At 40.3% G+C, this 11,518-nt stretch overlaps 1 protein-coding gene across 1 annotated transcript in view; it reads right to left on the reverse strand.

Moving 5' to 3' along the window:
• The window catches only part of LOC113406192 (cilia- and flagella-associated protein 47-like), a 691,445-nt gene that overhangs the window by 670,746 nt on the left and 9,181 nt on the right, over positions 1-11,518 (reverse strand). Inside the window, exon 2 of the mRNA XM_029910955.1 lies at positions 10,264-10,415. Coding sequence (XP_029766815.1) covers positions 10,264-10,415 — 152 coding nt within the window. The remainder of the gene's footprint in view (positions 1-10,263; positions 10,416-11,518) is intronic.

The raw sequence follows: 11,518 nt of genomic DNA on the forward strand, positions 1-11,518 counted from the left end.
TGATCTGCCGGGTGTGCCGCCTCCGCAACCAAGGAGTGTCCCACAGATTCCATGAAGGCCACTGACAAGGATAGGGCATTGGTAGCCAGTAGGTGCCAGGTGAAATGCCTCCAACCTGACCATGACTGCCAATCCTGGTGCCCGTGGTGCTCAGTGAATGGTCCCTGATGCAGGTTGAGCATGGAGAACGAGACGAGGAAGATCCCAACCTCGACACAGAGAAGCCACAGGTTTCTGTGGATAAAGGAGATAAAATCCTAAGGGAGGGAGTAAATGGTCAGACACACCAGTTGTCCAAAATGAGGCAGGGACCAGTGCCAATGATGGAAACAGTACTGCCGACACAGAATTTTCTAGTGCCGGAAATGGTGTCAACCCCAAAGTCGGCAGAGGTAACAAAATAGTTGACAGTGCTGAAGCAACTGGAGGGCACTGAAAAGCCACCACGGTAACATCTACAATGCTGACTGAAACAGTGTTGAGGAGATTCCCAGTGCTGAGGTCCCTTGCACTGCGCCTGGTACTGGCCCTGCTTCAACAGACTGCAGAAGGGGAGCATCAGGGAGCGGTGCCAACAGACCCAAGGGTTCAGCGGCCTGTCCAGCCAATGGGGCTATAAATGACTAAGCCCTGGCCAAGTCCTGGAGCAAAGGAGAGGTTGGAACAGAACGGCAGAGGAGGTATGTAGCCTCTTGGTATGCCGCCAATGTAGAAACACTCAGTACTGGCATCACCATTGTCACTACGGGACACAATGGATACCCAAGGGCCAGAACCAGAGTTGACGGTACAGGGTTTCTAACCCCCCTACTCGGCATAGGGGAGCAGTCAGAGGCACCCATGCCATCCCACGTAGTCACACTAACTGTGTGCTGTTCCACTCTCTTCCTGAGGGAGGCGGGACAGTCCCCACGAGACCTAGAATGGTCTCGATTGGACTTATGCAACCTTTTCCTCAGTGCACTTAATGGGGAATGAATCATCCATCTCTTCGGAGAGGTGCCTGCCCAGAGCATGAGGTAGCCACTCTCTTGGAACCTGAGGGAGACAAGGGCCTTGTTGCCAAAACAGGTCACGTGCCCTATTCGAGCAAGTGATGTTTTAGGTGAAGGTCCCTAGCCATTTGAGTCTGTTTCCTGAATGATCTACAGATCAATCACAGCTCCTTGACATGGGCCTCGCCCAAGCACAACAAGCACTGTGCATGCAGATTGTTGCTAGGGATTGTTCCCCCACAAGACGGACAATATTTAAACCCAGTAAGGGCATCATACAGAAATACTTAACTAAATACAACTAACACTAATCTAACTACACTATGGGTACTGTTAATTATATATAACTAGGGGGAAAAATGAACTAATGAGAGAATGTGAGGTTAAGACTACACAAAGCTCAAACTCCAGTTCCTTCATACCGCTTGTGCCTGAAGGAGATCGGGGCGGTGTTGACTCTTATAGCCAGGAGAGGGGCTATGGCCACAAGGTGTGAATCTCACCCCTCTTTGTGTACTTCTAGGCAAAACTCTCTGGTCCTGGCACACATATATACCCTAAGGGGAATACAGGGCTGCATCTACTTGAAGAACTATATATCTGTAAAATTTCTCATAATTCCACTACTCAAACAAAATCCCAGCAGCAATGTCACTTGTTTTACGGATACCAGTTCTGCACCAACATGATCTCTTCATTGCTGCTCTAACCAGTGGTATGGAGAGGTACCAGCTTAATCACTGTTTTGAGAATAATTATGTTCACTTACATGAATCTGGAGGTCTGATGTTTTGAGAATGATGATTCCTCCCCAAGTAGCTTCTTAATTGGTAAGGTATTCAACACAACTGAAAGAGATTAGTCCTTGTCCCAATACTACCTTTCATAGTTTCTGTTACCATGTTGTTTCTCCCCATCTATTGGCAGGTGAGAAAGCCATTTTTAGGAATAATTCTGTTTTCATTCTCAGCATAGCATTAGAGAGAATTTCATACCAATATCAAGAAAATGAGGACTTTGCTTTGCTACGTCTCATGCTACATCAAGTCGCAAATGTAATGTGGTCTGCGCCTTATACTTTTTGAGTTAAAGGAAACAGAGACAAAAGTATAGGCTAGTACGGATTGGAGAAAGACAGGAAATCCATCCTGAGAAAATGCTCTCACGGATGTTGCAAAACCTTTTTATTTTTTAATATCTTGTTCCCTAGCAACATGATGAACTGTCAAAGTAGTAAATTCTAGGAGGTGATAAAGTGGACTATTAGGAGTAGTCCAGGGAGACAGTTAGCTTGTTTACAACTTTAAAGTACACCTATAATACATTTTAAGTATTCTACATTTCTTCCAAGAAGTTGCTTCAGAAATATGAAAGACATTAGAATCTTGTCCAATTCCACTCAGGAACCAGCTACACTTCTGGAACGCATATGAATCAGAAGATATTTTGTGACACTGAAGAAATTCTTTAAGGGATAAGACTATCTATTAATTCCTGTGTGTTTTATGATGGAAAGGTCAAGTTGTTGAAAAGATAGGAATAGTTTATTTGATTTCCTAAAGGACTTTGTACCATTCACATAAGTGCTTAATGTTTTACAACAAATCAAATTTCTGTTCATCTGCTTCGGGTATGTCTACACTGGAAACTTCAAAGTGCTGCCATGGGAACGCTCCCACGGCAGCGCTTTGAAGTGCGAGTGTGGTTGCGCGTGAGTGCTGGGAGAGAGTTCTCCCAGCGCTCCTGTTAATCCACCTCCACGAGGGGATTAGCTCCCAGCGCTTGGAGCCTGTCTACACTAGCGCTTTAAAGCGCTCAGACTTGCTGCGCTCAGGGGGGTGATTTTTCACCTCCCAGAGCCAGCAAGTTAGAGCGCTATAAAATGTAAGTGTAGACAAGCCCCGCATCTTTGTCTGGTTTAGGGCATAAGGTTTCTAGTCCAATCATTTAAATTTGATTAAGACCTATTAGGCCAAATTCACTCCTGCTTTAACTCCATTAAAAAAAAATGGAGTTACATCAGGGATAAATTTGGACCACCACCATCTAATAAATTGTTTATGTTTATCATTGTAAAAACTGAATGCACTGTATCACCAACAGTTAAAGTTGATGATTAGGGTAACAGCAAAAGGGTAATGTAATTAATTCCAATTTAGGAAAGTTTCTTTCTTTGGACTGTTGACACTACCTGAGAATTATGCACTCTAACGTAGCTGAAGACCTCAACCCTGTAATGCATTTAAGCACATGTATAGTCCCATAATACAATGGTATAAAGACAACACATGAGTTGGGGGAATGGTAGTGTTGGACACAGTTCAATAAGAGAAGGTTAATGGTCTAGGAAGATTAAGTAAATTTCAGTCTCATGCTTATTTATCTTTACACATTTATTGTATTAGACAGAAGTTTTCATGTTAGGTTAGCATCTAGGTTTATTTAAATACAATTTAAGTTATCTGCATGGAACTGGCAATGAGAAAATGCCAAAAGCTAAAAGAATAATATATATGGTGTAGAAAAAGAAATATTCAGGCCTCGATGCTACAAAGCAGTTAAGAACATGTCTGCAACTTTGCTCATATGAGGCTGCAGATTATGCTTCCAGTGCCACCTGACCAAACTCACTTAAAGGTAATTGGCAGATCTGGTCAAAATGTTTTGAACAAAACATTTTTTTCCCCAAAAAAATTGTTTTGTCAAATTGGGCATTTCCATAGGAACGATCCAATTTCCAATAATTTTTTTCAGGTTTTCATTATAAAAGAGATGATTTTATTTTTGGCCAAAAACTTGGAGGGGGGGGGGGGGGGGATTGTTTTCTTCAAAAAAATTTGGGGAGAAGGGATGGTTTGTTCGTTTGTTTTTAAGAAAACCTGAAAACTTAAAAAAAATTGCAACAAAATCCAAAAATATTTTCACATGTGAGAACAAAAAAACCCCACTCCCTGACAAGCACTCTCAGTATTATACATGTGTCATGGAGGGCATAATCTGGAGATTGTGGTGCTGCACAGATGTAGCCAAGCACATAGTTTGGCCTGCAAAACCCCTATGGCAATATGTGAGATGAACATTACCCAGTTTGATTGGCACAGCTCAAGTCACATTTGGAGGACTGGTATTTAGAAAATACAACTTTAAGGTCCTTATCGAAGGGCCAGTAAAATCTCTGATTTAGATGTTTCTTTGACACAATACCAGAAATTTCATTCCTTTCTAAGTTCACTCTCCCATTCATATTTAAACTTCAGATGTAAGAAAAATTATTTTAAGATTTAGTCATATGTACATTTTCCTTACTAAATGTTTGCCTGAAATAAATGTATATTAAAAAAGCTTCCAGGAGTGATATTTTAGAAGATTCTCATCTTTACTAAAACTGTTTTATTAAGAAATTTAGCCAGCCATGAAGGGCAGGGCTCCAGGGAGATGATCTGAACCAGCCCATATTTTTCCTATTTTATTATTCAAAATCCTCTCTTCATAAATTAATTTTTAAGGTTGTTCCAGATTAGAATTTTTCTCCAAAACCCTCAGATTAGATTTGGTGCTTGTATCAATCTTCTTCAAATCACACCACAAGTAGTAAAAATTCAATGTAGATATCTGTACAGACAATTGCTTCAGATATAGCAGTTCAGGGATAAACCAATGGGGAAGGTGTTTCTCACTCAACAACCACCAAAGGAAATAAAATATTAAAGGCAGGTAATAGGCATTTAACTCTGACAGATCAAGTACTTCAGCAACTGCCAGGTCCTTTGCACGATCTTATGCAAAATATTTAAAGTCTAGTTACCTGAGATTCCATTAGAATGTTTCTTTTAATGCTCTGAAATGCTGAAAATTTTGAAGCAGGAGCAGTCCTATGGGATGTTACTCAGGGCCACATTCATATTTACAATTTTAGCTCTGCTAAGCAGACAATGAAAATAAACTCTCTATATAGTATTCTCTCACATTCTGCTTTATGACGTACTACAGACAAGATTTGCGTCAATAAGTTTACAAAGCATACAGCAGTGCTGAATGAAACAATTAAAAAAAATCCCTTGTCAACAAAAGAACAAGACACCAGAGCAACCAACATTACCCTTGGGAAGAAACAGACTTTTTCAAAATAAAGACCACAAAGTTTATTCCTTCTTCCGGGACACATTCATTGAGTAGTATACATTATTCTGTAATTTTTTTCTGCAGGTAGTTAAATTTTTAACTTCAAAATGAAAAAAATTCTCTGGGTTTTATATACGATACTTGGATTCCTTTCCAGAAGTTAGTACAGTAAAAGCTTTATTATCTGGCGCGTGGGAGATGTCGGTTAGTCAAAAATTCTGGTTAACTAAGAGTTATATTTACCAATAGAGGGAGAGAGTTTGAGTGCGGGAGGGGGCTCAGGGCTGGGGTGAAGGAGGGTGTGCAGGCTCTGGAAGGGAGTTTGGGTACGGGAGGGGCATGGGAGGGCTTTTGGGTGCTGGATACAGGCGGCGCTCACCTCAGCGGGTTGCAGCACGCAGCAACATGTCCCTGCTGCTCCTAGGTGGAGGCGTGGCACTGCACACTGCCTCTGCCCACAGGCGCCACCCTTGCAGCTCCCATTGGTCGCTGTTCCCAGCCAATGGGAGCTGCGGAGCCAGCACAAAGGGCAGGGCGGAGGCAGCGCACGGAGCCCCCACGGTCGTTCTTCTGCCTAGGAGCAGCAGGGACATGTTGCTGCTTCCGGGGAGCCACATAGAGCCAGGTAGAGAGCCTGCTGGGCATTCCAGTCAAAAACTGGACATCTGGCAACCCTATTGAAGATTTGTATTGGGAGATATCAGAAATGCCGGTTTCTAGAGATTTCCAGTTGGTAAAGTATCAGATAACACAGCTTTTACTGTAGTAGTATTGTCTTGCAAAAGGATATCTAGAACTTCAAGCAGGAAGAGGTTTTACCTGCAAGAAAAATAACAGCCAGGTGAAAAAAATCCAATTTACTGTTTCCTACTTTAGAAGACTATGCATAGAGACCATTCTGCAACCACTACAGTGAATGGTTCACACAGACTTAAAAGATATCCAGATGTTCCTTCATTTTATGTGGGACAAATAGAAATAGTAGTTTCAGCATCTACCACGTAATACCTTAGTCACTCCTTGACTTGCAACTCAAAGTTCAGACTGCTACAATTTAAAAACAGGATTTAAAATACATAACTCATCCAGAAATTCTCTCTTTGAAATGTTTATATTTCATATTCAGTCAAGAAACATTAGCCAAAGAATGGCATTTTTGGCATTCACGTTTAATTTGGTCAACATTGAACAGTTCTTGATTACAGAACAAGCAGTAGATTTCCTGAGTCTGGGAACAGATAACACTGGTCTACAATTTTTGAGAAGTCGTCTGCTTCAGAGATAAAATGTGCTATTTATTATGTATTTTGTTGTGCTGAATTCAAATATGACAATTAAAACAACTGATTGGCTACTGTTTCTAAGATATTTAAGTTTTTACATTTTATGTCTATGTATATTGTGTAGATAGTAGAGTTTTAATCATAAATTGTAAACCTAGGTCTTTTCATGTGTTTATGGTTGCTTTACAGGATAATATTTCACCTGTCCTGTTTATGTAACACTTTAAAAATCAGCAAAAGGGTTATATAAATAAAATTTATTATGAAACAAAAGGCAAAAAACTATTATGTACATAGTTTAGTCCTATTCAGTGTCTACTCGGCGCTTCTTGGCTTGTCTCTTGTATTCATTAAATGGAGCATCTCTTGTCACTGTCCAGCAATAGTCTGCAAGCATTGATGGGCTCCATTTGCCCTGATAGCGTTTCTCCGTTGTTGCAATGTCCTGGTGAAATCGCTCGCCGTGCTCGTCGCTCACTGCTCCGCAGTTCGGTGGAAAAAAATCTAGATGAGAGTGCAAAAAATGTATCTTTAGTGACATGTTGCAACCAAGGCTTTTGTATGCCTTGAGGAGGTTTTCCACCAACAACCTGTAGTTGTCTGCCTTGTTGTTTCCGAGAAAATTTATTGCCACTAACTGGAAGGCTTTCCATGCCGTCTTTTCCTTGCCACGCAGTGCATGGTCAAATGCATCATCTCGAAGAAGTTCACGAATCTGAGGACCAACAAAGACACCTTCCTTTATCTTAGCTTCACTTAACCTTGGAAATTTTCCACGGAGGTACTCGAAAGCTGCTTGTGTTTTGTCAATGGCCTTGACAAAGTTCTTCATCAGACCCAGCTTGATGTGTAAGGGTGGTAACAAAATCTTCCTTGATTCAACAAGTGGTGGATGCTGAACACTTTTCCTCCCAGGCTCCAATGACTGTCGGAGTGGCCAATCTTTCTTGATGTAGTGGGAATCTCTTGCACGACTATCCCATTCACAGAGAAAACAGCAATACTTTGTGTATCCAGTCTGCAGACCAAGCAAGAGAGCAACAACCTTCAAATCACCACAAAGCTGCCACTGATGTTGGTCATAGTTTATGCACCTCAAAAGTTGTTTCATGTTGTCATAGGTTTCCTTCATATGGACTGCATGACCAACTGGAATTGATGGCAAAACATTGCCATTATGCAGTAAAACAGCTTTAAGACTCATCTTTGATGAATCAATGAACAGTCTCCACTCATCTGGATCGTGAATGATGTTGAGGGCTGCCATCACACCATCGATGTTGTTGCAGGCTACAAGATCACCTTCCATGAAGAAGAATGGAACAAGATCCTTTTGACGGTCACGGAACATGGAAACCCTAACATCACCTGCCAGGAGATTCCACTGCTGTAGTCTGGAGCCCAACAGCTCTGCCTTACTCTTGGGTAGTTCCAAATCCCTGACAAGGTCATTCAGCAGTTCACCTTGTGTTATGAGGTGTGGTTCAGAGGAGGAGGATGGGAAAAAATGTGGGTCCTGTGACACTGATGGTTCAGGACCAGAAGTTTCATCCTCTTCCTCGTCTGACTCAAGTGAGAATGATTCTGGTGCATCAGGAACCGGCAGTCCTTCTCCGTGGGGTACTGGGCGTATAGCTGATGGAATGTTTGGATAATGCACAGTCCACTTTTTCTTCTTTGACACACCTTTCCCAACTGGAGGCACCATGCAGAAGTAACAATTGCTGGTATGATCTGTTGGCTCTCTCCAAATCATTGGCACTGCAAAAGGCATAGATTTCCTTTTCCTGTTCAACCACTGGCAAAGATTTGTCGCACAAGTGTTGCAGCCCACCTCTTGTCCTGATCTCCAATTTTGCAGCCAAAATAAAGGTGATAGGCTTTCTTAACCATAGTGGTTATACTGCGCTTTTGTGAAGCAAAAGTCACTTCACCACAAACATAGCAGAAGTTATCTGCACTGTTCACACAAGTACGAGGCATCTCTGCTCACTTTGGCTAAACAGAAATGTGTCCCTTTGCAAAATCAAACACTGACAAATAAGAGAGCACGACACTGTATGATTTCTAGAGCTGATATAGGGCGATTTGTTCAGCAGAGTGATGTAAGCTTTGTTATGATTGCATCATCCATGACTTCTAGGAATAACATGATGCAATTCATATCATGTATGACGCAATACCAGCTTCAGATTGCATCATTCATTGTTTTGCCTAAAAAGCAAGTACTGTCCAAACCCAGTCATAGATTTATTCATAGATCCAGTCAAAGATGTATTTTAGTCATTTCTGGTTTAAATTGAGATCCCTTCCCTTTATAACTCACTTATCCTCCGCCATTGCCAAGTCAAGGGTCCTATATATTGACCCAATAGCATATCTTGAAAACTAGAGCCAATCAACAATTTTAAGCATCATTTTCGTTCTCAGTGACCCAGAATTAGTAAAGTTTGACTACATTTATTTCAGAAGCATTTTGGCTGTAGAGCAGTGTAATAGAACAATAATTTAGCTCTTAGTCTGTTCTGTAACAGCAAAGCAATTTTTGGATCAGATGCAGATGTGAAACTAAAATTACCTGCTTAGTCTGAATAAATGAACTGTAAGATCTTGAGACCATTCTGGGAGATGTGCTATACTCAAGAATTTTGCCCTCATTTAGCATATGGATGCTTTAGCTGAAGCTTTTCCTATTCACAAGCAAAAACTTGGCCAAACTGTTTCATATGGTTAAAGATAGAATGCAGGAGTAAGTTCAGAAAAAACTGCGGCCATTTCTTTAATGAATAGTTTTAAATTTTGGGAACATTGCTCATAAAGTACTTACAACTACAAATGAAACTACAATTCCTAACTTAAATTGCCATTTCTGAGTCGCCTCTTGGTGGCTACCATCTTGCTAAAAGTGACAACTTTATTTACACTGAATTTGGAAGCCTGAAGGGAGACTATTAATCAATTTCTATCATGCTTTAATACTCGTATAACATCAAATTGAAAACATTTTTAAATGGGAGAGAAGCAAATCTGAAGAGTAGAGAGAAGTGACAGATAAGCAAAGAGGAAGAAGTGCTGGGATAAGCATAGCCTGGATGAAGCATCCAAATATCCTGCCTACTTCTTGACAGAACTCTCAAAGAGTGAGGTTTTTATCTAATGGTTTGAATACTGCTTATTCTGAAAGGGAATCCATTACTGCCTGTTCAGGTCATTTTTTATGTTAACAATAGTTTTTATAAAATGATTACTTTCAGTTGTTTATGACCATGGATGCAATTTTTTACAAAAGCATAGGTTCCAATTTGATATAGATTATGCTATAATCTGAGACCCCATTATAAATTTTTAAAATATTTACAAAATTGAGGAAGAAATGCTTCACTATAATGCAGTCATAACTATATGTGCAATAATTATAAGGATTTACATATCACTGACTCAATAGTGAGTATATGCAGGGAAGAAAAAGGCCATCCCATACTTTCCTATTGTATAATTGGAATTGACCCAGAGAAAGCCATTTATCATGAAAACCATCATAGGCTAAAAATATAGAGCACAGATATGAGCCCAAACCACTTCAGGTTCTTAAATATGAAGACTGAGTACACTTGATCAAAATTTAAATCCTTTGTTAACATCAAGTGACATCACTAAAATGAACATCCTACCTGTGTGACATTCTTTAAAAAAAAAAAAAAAAAAGAAAGAAACTTACCTTTACAAAGAAATTCACCATTTGTTTTCAAAATTCAGATAACAAATTAGTTACATCATTATACACGGCTATATGTATTAGCATACTTCCCTTTCAAGTAAAATGAAAATATAATTAGCAGTTTATGTACTTTTAAATACCATACCCTATCAGAGGGATCTCAATTACATCTTCTTCTACCAAAAGGAGTAGTCTATCTCGAAGGTCCTCCTCACTGTCAGGATGATATTCCACAGTAGCTGTAACTTGAAGACCAGATGCAACAGGTTTATCTGGATTTTCCACAATCAATTTAAACTACAATGAAAAAAACAGCAATATTTAAATCAATTTTTAAATATTTCTATATAAACCTCTGTATACAAGTGGCCCATTTTCAGCATAATATGTTGGGGTTTACCTGTGTAATTAATATTATGATCTACAGCTTTAAAATTCCACTCACTATTCACCACTGGCAAGAAGAAGTAGTTTCCTGATAATATAGTACGCTAGAATACTGATACGTCAATTTCTGCAAAAATTAACTTTCATTTAACAGTGTGTTATTTCTACTCTTGATGGTTAAGAAGATAAGCTACCAAATGTGAACCAATGCACTGTTATCTTCCTAACTCTACAGACAGACACCTCCATTGCCTCTGCTGCTGCTATTAGCTTTCCCAAACAACAAAGGCAAAATTATAAAGACTTTACTCAGTTTCCTTGTTACGATTCAGAACCTTATGAGTAGCAGTTAAAGTGCCAAGAATCAGAGCAGTTTAACTCTAGTTTTCCTTGGGGAAAACATGCACAATTGTAAAGGCACACAGTACAGTTATTCAATGAGGAGATGATTCAGCTCAATGGAAAGTCTCCCACTGACTTCAGTGAGAGTCAGATTAGACCCTGAGAAGGGAGAGGGACCCAAAAATATCAATATTGAGGGAATACATCTTTTTTTTCTTTTGCACGTCTCTCTTCCTTGGGCTGCAAACTTGTCACATGTGTATTGACCAGAAGCCAATATAAAGAGTTGGAGAGACCTCCCCCTCCCTCTACACATGCTCCCCTGAGTAGGGGACATGTTGAGCAACCTAGTAGGAATCCCAGCAGGAATTCTCAGGAAGTAGGGATGGGGACCTAGGATGTTGACCAAGTCCAAGTCAAGCCAATATTTCCTAATGAAAGAGTGAACTGAGCTCCGATAGTAACTTTGCCAATTTCAGGGAATTATATATTACATATGCAAGCAAGAGTGGCCACTCTTCCTCTCAGAGAATGGGGTCTTGGCTTTTCTGGTCAGCTAGATCAGCAAAATTCTTAAAATGAATGCAGTGACGGATTAGCAGGGCCGGCTCTAGGCACCAGCCAAACAAGCTGGTGCTTGGGGCGGCACATTTTTAGGGGCGGCATGGCCG

Source organism: Terrapene carolina, unplaced genomic scaffold (assembly GCF_002925995.2).
Source record: "Terrapene carolina triunguis isolate 2854851 unplaced genomic scaffold, T_m_triunguis-2.0 Scaffold23, whole genome shotgun sequence".
NCBI classification, from domain to species: Eukaryota; Metazoa; Chordata; order Testudines; family Emydidae; genus Terrapene; species Terrapene triunguis.